At 44.9% G+C, this 17,597-nt stretch overlaps 1 protein-coding gene across 1 annotated transcript in view; it reads left to right on the top strand.

Moving 5' to 3' along the window:
* LOC135904912 (uncharacterized) overlaps positions 1 to 17,597 on the top strand; it is a 37,218-nt gene that overhangs the window by 6,518 nt on the left and 13,103 nt on the right. Inside the window, exon 4 of the mRNA XM_070535906.1 lies at positions 2,590 to 2,691. Within this exon, the coding sequence (XP_070392007.1) occupies positions 2,590 to 2,691 (102 nt within the window). The remainder of the gene's footprint in view (positions 1 to 2,589; positions 2,692 to 17,597) is intronic.

Here is a 17,597-nt window from a genome sequence, read left to right as displayed (position 1 = left end):
TACAACAAGGTCTTAACAACTTGCAGTCTTGGAGTGAAGATTGGCTGATGACTCTTAATCCCAACAAACGTGAACACATATCTTTTACCCGTCGACGTAACCCTTTCCTGTCCTCTTATACAATAGTCGACGTTCCCTCAGAATCCGCAGAATTATTTAAGTACTTGGGCGTCACACTTTCTCGTGATCTCAGTTGGGGTACGCATATTTCCAACGTACTTTCATCAGCTAACCGAACTATTGGCTTCATGAGACGACGCTTGCATGACGGCTCGCAAAACGTAAAACTCCTAGCTTTCAAATCCCTTATCAGACCGAAAGTTGAATCCGCATCACCCATCTGGAACCTATATCAACTCTATCTAGTTAACGAACTCGAGTCCTTTCAAAACCGCGTCGTCAGATACATCCATTCATCCTACTCATACAATGTAACCTTATCATCCGTAAAAGTAAAATCTGATCTACAGCCACTCGCACGTTTCCGCACTACTGCCAGCCTTTGCCTGTTTCAGCATTTCTTTTACAGTTCGTTATTTCACGAGCCATATATCACACCATTCGCGCGCATATCGCTACGAACTGGGCACCCATTACAAGTCTTACGCCCATGCTCCCACGCCACTACATTTTCCTCATCTTTTTTTTTTTCTCGCACAGCATCAGATTGGAACACCCTTCCCCACCACGTCGCTGCAATCACTTGCCCGACATAGTATTTAGAAAATGTGTCTTTATTGGCTAATCAATAACCTGCTTTTTCACGCGTCATTCTTTCTGTTTTTATGCACTTACGAAAATGTATCTTTCATGTACAAATTTTTCTGTATACCTGTGTTTATGTTTGCGTTATCAACTGTACCCACCCCGTATGTAATATCCCTAGCAAAGGGGTCTTTAAGGAAATAAAACTGAACTGAACTGAACCTTGGTGTGGTACACCACAGCCACTCGGGACTGAGGGCCATGGGATATCTGCAGGATCCTTGCGTTATAAATGCGTGCAATTTACAGTTCTTTATTTTGTAGATAAAACTGCCTTAGTCTCATTTGCGTTAATGTACGCGTTCATTAGAACTGCAATTAAAATTTTCAATACTATATCTAAAAGGCTATTCGGAACTATTGTCGTTCCTAGAGATAACCGATTGAAATGGGTTATCAAAATCTGGAATATCTTTGTTGCACAAGACTCGTGGTGGTGGCCTATAAGAATATAACCGCTTGCGAAATGTTTCAACTGCTCCAGGAGAAAATGTCCTCTCCAGTATTTTGCAAGTATCACTTGGCAAACATTAGGTGCCTGTTGCCTTCTATTGTGAAAAATTTTATATTTAAATGCCTGACTAATCAATGCGCAAAATTAGGAAATAGGAAACCACACAAGAAGAGGCACAGAAAGAGCGTCCTCTTGTGTCGTGTATTGCTTCCCAATTTCGTGCATTGAGCATTCAGTCATTAGAATGAGCCAACCCCTCAAGCCAATCTAATGAGTCATATTTAAATATTAATGTTCAGTGTCTAAATTGTTTGTGCTTGTTCCTAAACTCTTGAGAACCTCGTATACTGGCGAATAAAAAAAGTAGCAGAGGACACACAGCCTTCCTGACACTGACATTCTTCCGAGCTCCGGATCACAGTTTTCAACTTTCTCTTCGCACTTCCTTTTCGCCTCAGAGAAGCTAGCCAAGGCGCCATACTCATGGAAGGTGTATTTTACCATCGTCATTACTTTAGACAGCTTATCCTGCTTCCAGCGTAAAGTTAACAATATATAAAAGTGCAGCTGTAATTATCATCAGCAGACCTGCCGGTTAGGGAAGTCGCAGGAATTAAAGTGCCAGGGCGTGAAAGTGCATACTTCCCAATGATGGATGCGAAATTATGCACATTCTCCTGTTATAGAGCCCTCATGAGAAGACACTGTGAAGTCCAAAGAAACAGAATTTGCATCTAATGAACATCTTTTACATAAGCTCTCCCTGGGAACGACCATTACGTTGGTAGCAATATTCCGTGGCCGGCTATCTGACTACCAGGTACCTGAACACCAGCGGATAAGGGAACGCTCTCATACGTATTGTAAAGTATGTCAATACAGATCCAGGTCCGTAGAACTCAGCGTTGATGAAATAAAGTACAGTAATGTCAAGCTCTGGCTGAGCACCCAGTTTCAAGAAAGGCCTATGTTATATTGACGTACATCTGCAGTTATAGATATTCATGGGCACCCTCGAGTAATTCATGCAGAGAGCCTCAGGGTTTCGTTAAGCACTACCCTAAAGTTCAAATTTAATCAAACAAAATTGCACATAATGCGCTAAGCTTGAATGAAACACCATTTTTCGCCCTTCAAACATACCGTTCACTTTTCTGTATTATTAAACCTACACTACCATTAACCGTTTTTATGAATTGTTCCTAAATTTGGTGATGTCTTTCGGCAATACAACGTCCGGGACACCGGTTCTTTAGTTTTATTGCATATAAATAAGACTCCGTATACCGTGCTTTCCAGTAGCCCCTAAAAATTCAACGAAAATAGTTTCTGTGCCTTTGTCCAATCAGCTTTTTCCCCTCTTTTTTCAGCTCCGAAGAACCAATCTTGTCGAGAGGCGTGGCAAGCGTACTGTAAGTCACGCTATGTCCTGACGTGCTGTGACAGGCACACTTACTGCGATTGCTACTGTGGTGAGTGCAATAATAACTTGAAAACGTATACCCTTCGAGCACAATGTAATGTGGAGCTGTTATGAAGTGCACTGCAATGGTTAATTTATACATTTGTTGATACTTGTTGTGATTTTCCTAGATGTTCTGAGTCTATCACGCGTAAGTGACAATATTCCTCGTTATTTGAAGCAAACATAGACGCTGGGGTACTGCGCTAACTGGTCAGCATATTGTCTTTCTTCCCTGCCTATTGCCCTGAAAATGAATTTGCATATATTTTACGTCAATTTTCCCTTGTAAGATTTTACTGGACCCACTGGATATACTTGCCTCGATACTAAGCATTCATTAAAATTCGCACGTTTTCCTTCGCTTCCTGCCATAATGGCCCAAACTCCTCAACCTCGGCCAACAGGCATTCTTTATGACTACAATCCTTCATTTTAGCCTTTTATATTATTAGGAATTCCGGAGCCAAAAATCAGGTGTTATTCTAAAAGGGAAATATAGGGGAGAAATTGTGGGTTCTCTTGTCTCGCAGAAAAACCGGGAAGATAGCTGTGGTTTTGCTGTCTGGCAGCCTAAAGATCGGTATTAGTATAATAACATTTCAAAATGATGAACTCAAGCAATGGTCGCTTTCCAAAGCAAATGTTCTATTTAAAGAAGCGAAATCACTCGCAGGAACATGTAATGGCAAGAACAGATGCACGCTAAGCTTGTGCTCAACTCTTACATACCAAGTATTGGTGCCGTGCATTATTATTATGTTTAAATAAACCACATTACCAAAAAAAAGATTGGTTTGGAGATTCCTTCTTTACTTCAATCTCGGCAGTTTTGTAAAAAAAAAGCACCAAAAATAGTGCGCATGGGTATGCATCGCAGAAAGCGTGATGCTTTTTCTTATCTTACAAGGCCTTCTTGACGTTCATTAACATGTACATTGGGAGCATTCGGGCATCCATCCATGACCCGTCGCGACTCTCGTTTTGTCCCGGCACCGACAGCGTCCTACACTCACACCCAGAGCACGCACAGCGTCCGTAAATTCTTCCTCAAGACCACTTCGCGGATTCCAAAGAGGCCTAGCTGCTTGGCAGTGTTGTGCATTCCAATCTCCCCGTCGACCTCTTCGGCATCATCCAAGATTTCCTACAATGCCAATAATTCGTGCTTAATGGCAACAGCTTCCGTAAGTTGTGCCTCATAATCGCTTCGTGGATCCCAAAGGAGCCCATGCGTTTGGCAGTGTTGTTTATTCCAATCTCCACCTGGACCTCTTCACTTGAGTCAAGAGTTCCTGTAATATCAATAAATCGTGCCCCGTGATCACTTTGCGGTTCCCAGAAAAGTCCATGTGCTCGTCAGTGTGGGTTACTTAAAGCTCCCCCTGTACCTCGTTAACTTGGACCAAGAATTCCCATTGCTTCCGTATGTTGTGGCTCATAACCGTTTCGGGGATTCAACAGAGATCCATGAACTTCGTAGTGTTCTATATTCCGATCTCCACTTGGACTTCTTAACTTGAGCCAAGCATTCTTAAATGCCAATAAGTCATTCCCCGCGGCCACTTCGAGCTTCCGAGGGAAGTCCATGTGCTTGGAAGTGCGCCTTATTTAATGTTCCCTTTGCACATCGTCAAGTTGAACCACGAATTCCCACAGCTTTCGCAAGGTTTGTCTCATAACCGCTTCATGGATCCCAAAGACGTCTATGTGATTTGCCGGGTTCTTTATTCCAGTATATACCTTGACCTGTTCACTTCAGCCCAGTATTCCGAAATCATCAATAAGTCGCGCCCCATGACCACTTGGTGGTTCTCAGTGAAGTCCATGTGCCTGGCAGTGTGTCTTATTTAAAGCTCACCGTGCCTCGTTCAGTTCAACCAAGAATTCCCACTGCTTCCATAAGTTGTATCTCATGATAACTTTGTGGATCCCCGAGAGGTCTATGCGCTTGACAATGTTCTTTATCCCATTCTCCAGCAGGACCTCTTGACTTGAGCCAAGAATTCCTACAACGTCAATAAGTCGTGCCCCGTAACTACTTGACGGTTCCTAGGGAAATACGTGTGCTTGGCAATGCGCCTTATTTAATGCGCCCCCCCCCCACACACACACACCTCGTCAACTTGCACAAAGAATTCCCAAAGCTTCCCTGAGTTGTGTACCATAACCGCCTCGTCCATCCCAAAGAGGTACATGTGCCCTTGGCAGTGTTGTTCATTTCAATCTGCACCTGGACCTCTTGACTTCAGCCAAGCATTCCTACGGCATCAATTAGTCGTACCCCATGACCACTTCGCTGTTTCCAGAGAATTCTTCATGTGCTTGGCAGTGCGACTTATTGCGATAAAAATTATATGGACACTCGAAGCGAATTTCTGCCATCGGCGTCGCCGTGATGTTCCGTATAAAGTCCAAACATGATAACACCGTCGCCACGCGCCGTACATGCGAGTTAAAGCTTGCGAGGTTCAGCCCCCGATCGCAGCTCAATCTGCCGCATGAAGGAGGAAGGCTGCGTGGAAGCGAAAGACAGCACGAATCTCAATTCTTTCGCTGGTGCTTCCGGTCTTTTAACTCCTGCGTTTTAACAGCGAGTTTCTGCGTTCATTTAGCGTGATGTGTTCGTGTTTACCTGTGTGTGCGTGATATCATGCTTGTTACTTTAGTTAGCAAGTCAATGTTTGCAAATTAACACGGCCGATAAAACTACTATCACTACTTCGTATAGCTTTCTGCTAATTTGCTATCGCGATCGATGCTTCGCCTTTCGTGTGAAACTACAACTTTTTTAGAGCTGCCCCCTTCCGTCGCGAGCTTGGACCAAGAATTCCCATCAGGTCCATAAGTTGTTCCTTATGGCAGCTTCGCGGTTCAGAGAGAAGTCCATGTGTTTGGTAGCGTGCCTTATTCTAATATACATCTGCACCTCACCGACTTGAACGATGAATCCCGACAGCGTCTATAAGTTGCGCCACGTGACCATGTTGCGGTTCCCGGAGAGATTCATGTGCGCGGCAATGTGCCCTAATCCAATGTCCACCTGCGCCTCGTCGACTTTATTTTTTCAAGCATAGTCCCGATGACTGCTTTTTAGATCCCAAAGCTGTGTTTTTGCGCTTGGTAGTGTGCCTTTTTGCAATGTCAATCTACACCTCTTCGGCTTGGACCAAATAAAAGATTTAGGTCTGAAGTATACGCCTATCTAATAGCGTCGTAGTTCATTCGAAGTCAGAAATATTGCAGTGCAAACTTGCGATGTCAATGGCACAAAACTGGTTGTGACGTGGAGGCCGCGTGTAATGAAGTTTTCTCTGTGTCTGCCGTAGGGGCACACCAACCTTCTTCGTGCAGACAGAGTGGTGCGGGGCGAGTGCGACTAAAGGGGAGGGGGTCGGGAGGCCATCTTTAGGGAAGCTTTGTTGTGGCGTGTGGGTGTATTATAGCGACTGGGATTCTGAGCCTACTTACCCACAAAAGATTTAAAATAAAGAAGTCTTCATGAATGCGGTGTCTCCCTAAATTACCTTAATGCTAATCGCATTAACTTCGACAGTCATCGGGACAGGGGTTCCACCGTAATTTTTTTTCTACCTTTGACTAGAAGCGAGTGGTATCCCTTGTTTTTAGCCTATGGCACCAAGCAATATTAAAAGTAATATAACTATAAGATATGAAACTACAAGGGACTAAAAGTATTGTCATCAATAAAGTATTATCTTCTCATTTTACAATCATTTCACCAAAGCAGAAACCAACCGCTGGTCGGCTGAGTCGACGATGGTGATGTGCCTGCTTTTTAACAACCTCAACAATCATCAGTCGCACTGAACTTTCTGGATAGCGCACGTGCAACATTGAGGTCTTCAATAATCATTGCACTTTCAATAAAGGTATCTGTATAATAATTGGTGTCTTTATGCCGTAAGTGTTCGAGTACAGGTATAAAGAACTGCATAAAGCATTGTGTAAGCATTCAAGAGGGATATTAGTAATCGCGCAACAAATATAGGTATGGGGTTACGCAGTTTGTTCCACTGTAGATAGATGCACATCAATGAAATTAGCAGATTCTCAATTTACTGTAGGTGTTCGTTATGTATAGGTATTAATAAATGTAAATTGATGATTATAACACGGTGTGCTATCGTTTCTGGTACCGTATTTAACAGCAGAAATGGTTGCTTCCTGATTCCGGTGACTTTGTACAAGTATTTTTATGCTAGAATCACTATTTATCGCTCCTCGAACATTATTTATTTCCTCATTTTATTTGTTCTTCACAACAGTCACGTATTCTGAAACGATACAGATAGACACGCTTCTCGAACGTGTTATAAATTGATGCAATACAAAACAGGCCCCCAGCATACGGTGCCAAATCAGGAACAGCGCAATATTATAGTCGAGATAGTTTAGAAAGTAGAATTTTTTTAACGTAAAAAGTACTTAAAACTAATTACATGATCATAATACCCATGTCGCTCAAGTCACTAGTTTCGATTAGTAAATAACACGGCAAGTTCTGTGAGACTCAATTCTGTGTCATTGATTTCGGATTTAAGATAGTCATTTGTCAGTCGAAGCCAAGAATTTCGGATGCATCGAGAAAATATTAATAAATGCCAATGATCCGCGTGGGTTCTTTCGCCTCGACTTCGCCCGTGCCTTAGTATCCTAACACCTTTTTTACAAGGTCCTTGTCCGAACAAGATTCGGATATGCCTTGTCTTTTTAGACCTGCACACTAAATTCTTAACTACGTCTAGTAAATGTCTTCAGAACCGTTCCGAACTCTTCGTTCTTTCTAATTATTTCCACTAATCAAGCGCATCGCAAATGAAAAAATAGGTCACCTTCTCACACGAAAGTTGAAGCGTCGATTGCGATAGTAAATCATTGGATGGCTATAGACCGCGCTTTTATGGGCGCCGCCTAAACGCGCAGGCAGTGGCGCATTCTATGGACAGCCAACATGCTGGCCTATGTGAGGGCTTCGCGCTGTATCAGATACATACTCCCGGTCGCAGTTTCTGACATTTGTTTTCTCGCTCTTGCGGTCTTTTTTGCCTGAGCTGGCGCCTTCCAAGTGGGAAACGTATGTGTGAGACATACTTAAATGATTTAAGTCAGCATGGCCGGAGTTTCTGCAAGCATCGAGGTAGACGGAACAGCCAGGGCGAGGTGTGCGTGCGTGTTTAAGCCTACAGACCGACTTAAAGATCAGTTATACAATTTGTTTCGTGAATGTGACCTTACTGCTACAGTCTCACTGTAATTCTAAGCGGTGGTTTATCAGCAAAAGGTAGTTACGAACCGTAAGACGATCTTAACAGCGTATGCACTGTTTTATTGCAGAATAAGAGTTTCGCGTTACTATGACAAGAGTTCAAATCATTATCCATCAATACGTTGCGCGAATACCTCGTTCGTTGGGCGAGGTTTCTGCCCATAAATAAAATAGTTTTACTTAATAGTAAGGACATATCGTACAGTGTGAATCATACGTCTAGAGTGGTCGAGCGACCTGCTGCAGACTGCGCGAGCATCCAAGCAGTCGTAGATGCTGCATTATACATGTGTTCGTGCTTTATAGCGTGTGTTCCAAGCATGCGGCATGAGCATGCGAAGTTTTATCGCAGCGTTGGCGCATGTTCTGATTCGTTCATTTGTGAAATTAAAAAATTGGAGGACGCTTAAGCTTCGCCTTCAAGAGTGGAACGCGACAGCGTTCCCGTCGACCCGCCAAAGGGTGTAAGACAATGGGCTACAGGGCAGCCATCACTTACGAGGCGCCCCGCATCGGACGCGGTGAACGTCGAGCCATATGGTCGAGCAACGCGGCGTTCGGCGCAGCAACGAAACGTGCGCCTGAGCAAGCGGAACGAACCAAAGAACTCGGTATCTCGGAGGGGGAAATGATGCACGCCAGCCAAACGTCGTGATCGGCACGGGCAGAGAGATAGACAGATAGTGATCTAAAGAAAGGAAGGACGCTTGATTCTGCAGAGAGAGCAAGGCGAAGCGTTGTTAGGGGAGAGAGAGTCCGCGCCGCGACCCACCTCGCACAGCTCCAATGCGCGCGTGGCGCGCCATCTGTCGGGGCAGCGCCGTACATGGAGAGGAGGGGGTCTTCTGTGTTTGCCGCAAGATGGCTCTGCGTGTGCGGAAAGCGCAGAAGGAATGCAGCGGAAACGCACTTCGCTACTCGCGTAATTGCGACTTCTGTAAGTTACATGTTCATAATTACCGATATACACCGCAGTATAACTTTCCACGGCTCGTTTCGAAGGCAACACCGCATTCACTAGAGGCGCGTTTATACCGCATGGAAGCATCGAACTCGTGGCTGAGTGGTAGCGTCTCCGTCTCACACTCCGGAGATCCTGGTTCGATTCCCACCCAGCCCATCTTGGAAGTTGCTTTTTATATATGAAGTGCCTGCCGTGATTTATCGCTCACGGTCAACGCCGCGGACGCCGACGACACCGGCTTTTCTGCGACACGAGCTCCTTAACGCTATCGCGTTAAAAATTAACGTTTTTCCGGTCTCGTTGGTACCGTTCCCTACGGGGAACTCACCCGTCTTGCGGAAAGTGTGTCCTCACAAACAGCCGTTGTGTTTTTTTATGCAATACCCTTTGGATATTATTCCTTACAGGGCAAAAAGGCAATGCTGGAGCACAAGGCATACATGTATCATGCTCGTTTACCAACCGCAGTGATCACTTTGTTGAGCAAGGCCATCGGCGTCATACAATAGGCCAACGTTGACATAGCGTAGTGATTTCAAGGCTACTAGACTTGAATTGCAAGAGAACGATGCTGGAGACGGACAAAACTATTTTATAAGAATTGGTTCTTAGCTGCTTCTGGGTTGCATTGGTTTGGCCCTACGTGAGTACTCATGTTTTAATTCCCGCGCCAAACGATCAGACATTCAGAACATTTTTCAATTCATGCTCGCAATTCACAGACACCGCTTCTCTTCGTCGAGGGAAAACTGATACAGTCAAAATAGTTCACAACATAAACACACCACAGCTGATGAAGCGCATCGCATTTTTGCACAGCCAGAAAATATTTCCGTATTCCACTAAAGAGTCCACAGTGGTTGTTGAACGACTATATATGAACTGACATCAGAACGAGTTAAAACATCTCCAAATTGTTCTCCAGCACGCGACGGCAGCACATTCAAGTAGCGGTGAGCTGGCTCTCACAAGCCAGAAAGGAGGAAAGGCTCACCGCGCACCCTTTCTTTCTCGCCCGATGAAAAGGTCTATATGAAGTAGGATCGGCCCTATAAAACTTGCTATCATTCAATTACTAACTAAATTAACAAGCCTGGTGTCACGCGCGCACATTCAAACATGAACACGTCTAACTCGATGACCGGAGTAACTCACTGTCAAAACGATGGCGTGAGAAAGAGTGGCCGCAGCAGTGAGTGAATTGCCCTTCGTGTTGTCTCTCGCTTCAACGCAAACTAAGCAGCAAGAACACGGCGCACACGAAACCATCAGCCCGCGGCGCACCTAGACTATGTACCCACCGTAAAGCGTTTTCCAAATAAAGCACACATGGTAGCGCTCAGCCGCACCATACGGAGCCGCCGCCAGAGTAGAATGCGCCCCCCCCCCGGCTGCCTTGCGCGCAATTGACGACCCCCTTCCTTCCTGTATTCCTCCCTTGCACGCACGAGACATAGCCCCCATTCTGCACGGTTCACCCTTGCAAGCTTTCACTTGTGCTCACAGCATGCAGTGCTTCCCACGATGTTATTGCACTTGGATATTATGTGTAACATTACGGCGACGACGACGACGGTGGGGGCAACGCGGCTGGAGTAGGTGTATATGAACCTTTCCGATCTCTACGCATGACGCCACCTATACTGGATTGTATGTATTTCACAGAATTTATCATTCTATTCAAAATTAAAAATAGTCATTTTCTCTAACCTTCATTACACATCAACGCGCGTAGACCGTCATCTACAGGTAGGTGGACCCAAGTGAACACTAAACGCTACTGCACCTCATCTCTTCTAAAGACCATAGTCGACTGAATCACCGGCCTACCTCTGTTTTCTACCTTCCAGTACCTGCATGCTTAATACCTGACTCATAATGAGATAGTGGTGTCGGCTCGTAAAAGGCAAGAATTTATATTCAGTAATTTCAATGCATCGATGAATTACTGTTGTATATTGAAACAGTTATAAATTGTGAGTTCATTATGAGTTCCGGTATGGCATGAGACGCTGCTGAATGTTGTAAGAAGCAAGAGGCACCTTCCTTTGTTCCTCATATCGATCAAGTACAGGAACGACAGCATCCCCAGTAACACCCATCTTGTACCATCAGGCTTACAGAGGGGTTGCCAAGAGCAACTTCTCACACTCACGGAAGTGTAACAACAACGAATATATTTGAACCAATTGAGTGACGGCGATGGATTGACGACGATGGAAATACGACGACAGAGTCAAGAGGTGCGAGGCCTTCACATCAGCATAACGGAGACAATGGAACCCCAGCGCTAGTGACGAGGACGGCGTAGTGAGGACATAGTGACAACGACAGCGTGATGACAATGAAATGATGACGATATAACCACGAATGATTTTGTACTACAGCATGGCAACGACGGAATTACGACGACAGAGTGACTAGCCGCGACATTATGGCGGTGGCGGAATGATGACGATGGAACCACAGCGATAGAGAAGGGGTCAGAGCGGCGATGGCAGAACGATAACGAAGTGACCACGAAGGCTTCAATACCCCGGGGTGACCCCGACAGAATAAAACCACAACATGACGTTGACTGCATGCCAACGACTGAGTGAATATGATGGGGTGAAGACATGACGACGACGTTAACACGACCGAATGTTGATGGCATGACGTAGGCTAAGGGAACGAAAGACTACAAAGAAATTACTACGGCGTGATGACGCCATACTATATACACTATACCCGGATGCTATAGTATACACTATAGTATAGTACTATACTATAGTGTAGTATACACAACACCCGGACGGGTAGGTTGCGACCCAGCCAACAGCCGGGTTGCACTAGGCGTACTAGACGAACACAAAAGCGCTAGACGTATATGACGACAGCAGTTGCGGTGACGGCAGAGCAAGAGGATGACGGTGCAAGGGCGATAAATCCGGAAAACGGCGGATCGACAGACGACAAATTAAATCATGATTTCGCCCGATACGCTAATTAGAGCCTCTAACAAGCCAGGAAGCGTAAACGCGCCGAAAGAGGCAAATAGTGCTTATTATTAAAATAAACAAGACGTAGTCATAGTAGCACGCCTTAAAGCATTAAGCAGATGGAACACACCATTACAACACAAAGTAGGACAGCGAGAATCCCGGAGACCAATTTTATAAATAAGAAGCGGAAAAACTAGTGCAGCAGTTGTGCCAGGCAACGTGTACTCCCATCGATCTACGACAATACCCTTTGTGCGCAAGAAATAAAGCTGCCTTTTCGTACTTCTCCAGATATCTTCTGTTTCATCGAGCAACATGGAATGTTCTATGAGAGGCTTTTTTAAACAGTGCGGACGTGGAGTCTCATGTTCTCGTCGATGTTTGCTGACTTTGTAAGCTACATTGCTTTAAATATGCCTTGCAAGAGTCATTGCCTCCACTATAACTAGCTCACAACGTCCAACTACCGATTTGCAATCGTGCAATGAAGTGTAAGGAAATTTTCAATTTTTCTTTCTTTGTACCACAGTCCCTGCGTCCATAAAAGCGTCTTCTAGCTGGGTAAGATTGAATACCAGGATTGGCAGAGCATTTACCACTATTTTTAAGATGTTTCCTTGCCAAATGACAGGTTTGTTTCAATCGTAGAAGTGAGATTTTTATCATCGTCTGGACCCAGGAGTACATAAAGCACTTGCGCCCTTTGGCTATCAGAAGCCACCAAACCAGCGCTACAGTAATAGGTGGAGCAAGCGACAACGCGTATTTCTATAATGTGAACAATCACGGTTCCTTTAGAATTTTCCCTTACATTCCGATGTTAAAGTAACTAAAGTTCAAGAAATGCGACAGCTCACATTCTTTAACCTTAGCTCACATACTGCAAACACGTCCCTTGTTGCCACTTTGTTCCCTCTTATCTTTTTGCAATAAAAGTTTACGCTAGTGGACTAAACCTAATCGCTGGAAAACTAACCACTCTTTTTTTGTAATTTTACACGTAGACCCCGCCTCACAAACACGAAAGCAAATTCTCATCGAGAAAATTTTTATACTTGCAAAGGGTCCAGGGAATTTTTTACTAACTTACTTCGCTCCTAATTATAATTTACCCTCGTAACAGCGTCTTCCAGGGACCATGACAATCAGCAGCTTTTACAAAAAATGGAGCTCTATCGCTCAATACAGTGATTCTCTATTTTAGCATTCATCTGCTCTCACTCAAAGTTATCTTTACAAGTTCGACTAATGCTCTGGGACTAGGTAAAATTCCGATGCTGTGTGCTCATGACGTCCTTGTTCGCTGCATTTGTCCGGGCTATCCTAGTTGCTCAAGCACTCAAATCTGCGTCAGTTAATTTCGTTTTTCCTTACACCGCTCTCTTTTTGTAGAAATTATCCGTAGTATAAGAAATGAAATTATTTAAAGACCTTATTCTATATTAGTGAACTCCAATGGCCGATTGGGAGTGGCCGATGAACCCCGCGTCGGAGCACTCCGTTACGGCGTAGGGCAGCAGAATACAACCTGCGGTTGAAACACAGGCACTCCCGCAAGAGCAATCGCCAGGGGGCGCTAGCGTAGAACCGCTTCCGGAAGTGCCCAGCATTCCTGGCGTTTAGGGCAGTTTTCGGCAGTTTCGGCTTAATTGCACTCGCGCGCATGCTGTGTTTAATGTTTCGAGATTCCTTTTAGCCTCCTAATGGAATCCATACTGCCTGTAGGCCTACTTCTCTCGTCGATGGTGGACCCGAGAAGTGCCGGCACTGAAGGTGGGTGTATTTGGCGCTTGTAAAAAACTTTCTCGAACGCACCCTGCCATGCACGTGTTCATTCGATGTTTCGCGTTGGGTTCGGCTTCAGTATGTGACGTTCGAGTAATGGTGACGGTGGGTGATGCCTTGTCTCATTTTTATGTCCCTTATACGTCATTTGCTGAAGTTTGCAAAGGCGCACGGCCAGCTGGTACGGCCGCGTTGCAATGATGACGTTCTCGGAGGTCTTGAGCTCCATGTGGGCCTTGGTAGACGGGCCGATGATGCTGCGGTAACGCGGGTTACTAGGAGACTTCATAATTCACAATCACAGCTTCAGCTCGTCCGTTTAGTAGCACGTCGGCGTCAATGACAGTCATTGCCTGACCTGAAGCTATAAAACATATTGGCAACAGTCACGTTCGTCTGGTCACGGGATCGAATCCTGATGGAGGCCATATGCAAGGTCGCCTTGTTTTCGACGTTAAAGAAAGAATGCCTGGTGGTCAAAATTATGCTGGAGCCCTCCACTACGGTGTGCCATATAATGATGTAGGGGTTTTGCAAAGTAAAACTCCATAATATCAATTTTTTCCCTTCATTCAATGAATATATTAACAATAGCTGGTAGTAACAATGCTCTTTTCGAAGGTATTTTGTCCTTACTTTATTTGCAAGTCTCTTCAGGAGGCAACCAAGCTAATAACCAATGTTTATGACTCCGTGGCTTTGCTTGATGTCTCACTGAGAAATATTTAGAGTTAAAAAAGTAGCTGCATTACTTAGGCATGATCTTAACGTTAAATCATTATTAAGCAAGGGAGTATTGGTGCGGGCCTAGAAATATTACTGTGCGGCAATTTTTGTTTTCACGCTGCCCATGATTGGGCATTTCATATCTTGCAAGCAGTGCAGAGGTTCTACAGCACCGTGAAGCCAGGAGACAAAGCCAGGAGACCAGCTATCGCAGTCAGCCCATTTGGCGCTAATGTTCACAAGACATATTTAATTGTGGTTTGCACTTTTTTAGGTCCAGCGTGCGAATGAACAGTGAGTGAAACAAAATTATTGCTAGATTATTATGAGCAATATCTTCCACAGGTCGGTCTCATGAAAAAATTCACAAATAAAAAGGAAATGTTTGCCCGCATACCTGCAAATCTCCATCAAACAATGGGAATAACAAGTACCGGAGAGCAATGCTGCAGTCGTTAAAAAACTATTGTTCGGCGCAAGACGTCTGCTACAAGCCAGACGAAGAAGTCAAGAAATTATCCTTGCAAGGTGCCATATGAGGAGGAGCTGGCAAATATCATCGATCTGGATGACAGCATCGAGCCGGAACAGCTAAGCCATGGCTATGGCATCGCTTCAAAAAAAAGATATTAGCACTGTGTCCAGGAAAAAGGGAAGTTGATCACGGGAGACCGATGAGAGACAGGAGTGATGCAAGGTTGATGAAGACAATTCGCAAAGCTCGCAGAGCACACAGAGTACATCGACCGGGCACATGACTGACGCTGATGGACAAAGAACAAAATCCTCTCGTCTTTCCACTTCCGGAATGCCAGAAATATTTTTTTTAAGAAATGAAGTGGCTGCAAGTGCAGAAGAAGGCACAGAGAGTAGCACGGCACGAGGAAAGAAAAAAGCAGACGAAAGGCGGAAAGGGGCATTAGTGAGGATGACGAGCGCTAACTTAAAAATAACGTGAATAAATAACTTGTTTGTACACATAAAAGGAAAGCTGCTTTGATTAGTCAATCATTTCTTATTTGAAAGTTTGTGGTGAGAGTTCCCAAGACAAAGGTTGCTGCTGACACATAACAGTGCCTTGACGAATTACGAGCTCTGTTTCTTGGTGTTGGACGTTTGGAAAGTATTTGTGTTACATGAAAACAAATAAGCAAAAATTATTTCCGGTTATCTTATTGCCCTCCAAACATTGGTCCTAGCACTTTCTCTCGTTACAACTTGCCGAGCCTACGCAGGGATCCTTCTTCTTCAGCGTCGTCATGGCATTCAGCGCTGTCTGTGCACTTTGACCATTCCACATCACTGCCAGGCTCATCTTCACCAGAATCATCGAGCAGTACATCACCTGTGTTGATGCACCGAGTGTGCAGGATACAGCAGGCAAGCATGAACTGATTCAACCAAGGCACAGTGCGCAGCTCGAGGTACATCAACTGACGGAAGCACTCGTTAAGGATTGCAAAAGAGTTTAGATACACACTTATTGCTGATAATATCGCGTTGAAACCTCTCTTTGCTATTTAACTACCCTCCAAAATCTATGCAATGCGTCCGAAGGTATGGTTTTACAAGGTATGCTGTGTCACCTCAAAGGTGATATTTGTCTCCTTGGCCCAGGAGTCATTTAGCTAGTGAAGTCTTCCGAAACACGCGAGAGTCGTTTGTCTTGTGCGAACTTGCAACGAGAACATCAGTGAAGCGTCTCTTCTTATCACATACAGCCCGCAGTGTAATCGACAGATTGTTCAGCGACTCATTCATTTCCTTGAACAGAGCAAAATGTTTGATACACAACGTGGCGCTACGGAATCTTGAGAGACCTGTCAGAAATAGGAATCCATGGTAATATGCTAATCCTAATAGAAAACTATCTGTCCACTCGTACCTTCCGGGTAAAAGTCGGCACTGTCCTCTCACGTCCTTTTACACAAGAAACTGGTGTACCCCAAGAAGGCGTGCTCAGCTGCACGCTCTTTATCGTGAAGATAAACACGCTTCGCGTTTCATTACCACCGGCCGTCTTTTACTCTGTCTACGTTGACGACATTCAAATAGCTTTCAAATCTTGTAACCTCGCAGTCTGCAAGAGATTGTTGTGCCTGTTGCTCTAGGTGGACGCTATCTTATTTTCGGGGCACTGGATTCGGATGTAACATCCATCAGTGCATCCAACAGCACCTGGTACGCCGGACACATGCAGAAAATTGGATCATCCATAATGGTTCCTCATTCTATTTCCTAGCAATAAAATAAATCAGGTGTGCATACTTTCTCAAAATCTGCGGACAGCTTCTCCAGGTCATCGGGAAATGTCAGGACAGTTGCAATTATGACCGCCAGGGCTTGGACCACTCTGTGAAGTATCCTGTGCAAGGTACTCGCAGCCATGTCAAACCTGTCTGCTACATCCCGCATACATGTTTTGTTTGCTACATATCTGCACAGTAGAGCTATAAGCGGCTTATTCGACTGTACAACTAGTCAATACCTGGAGAATACGAAAGTGTTTCACTGCTTTCTTGGTTGTAAATACGAGCTATCAACGCTCAAAAGAAAGGCCACACGTTTGCGATTTCCGTTTGTATCGAGGCAGCTTGAGCCACATGACTCTTCATAACGCACAGCACAGCGCAAACGAACGAAGAACAAGCCACACACGGACTGCGCAAAAAACTGCGGTTCTTTGGCGAACGCTTGGGGCGGTAATCAACAGAGATATGTATAATGCACACTTTCGTAGGATGAATTCAAAATAGCGGCAGCAACGACAATTCGCATAGTCACCAAATTAACAATATGTGCGCCTCCGCAGACTTCGCGGGCATGCCGCCGTGATTCTGTGCCGGGCACATCGGAGACGTAGCGAAGCTCGCGAACGCTTCAGTGGCAACACACCGAGACAGCCCGAAGTGCCTTCGGAACTTAATTTCATCAACAAAATTAAAGGCTGTTTGAACGTGAACATCCGAAAAGGATCAGTTCTTACCCCTTCATGCGAGTACTAGCGAACAACATCGTCGCCGAAACGCGCAACTTTCGGTTTCTTGGTCGGCGGCCGAAACATGATGTCGAAAGCTTGCTTCAATACACTAGCTTTCGAAGCTTCATCATCGCTTGAGTCCCCGCTGGTCGATTCGGAGATTGAGATGGAATAATCATCCCTCTCC

This window comes from Dermacentor albipictus, chromosome 3, assembly GCF_038994185.2.
Source record: "Dermacentor albipictus isolate Rhodes 1998 colony chromosome 3, USDA_Dalb.pri_finalv2, whole genome shotgun sequence".
Classification (NCBI taxonomy): domain Eukaryota; kingdom Metazoa; phylum Arthropoda; class Arachnida; order Ixodida; family Ixodidae; genus Dermacentor; species Dermacentor albipictus.
Note: the sequence above shows the minus strand (reverse complement) of the source record. Positions and strands in the feature narration are given on the sequence as shown.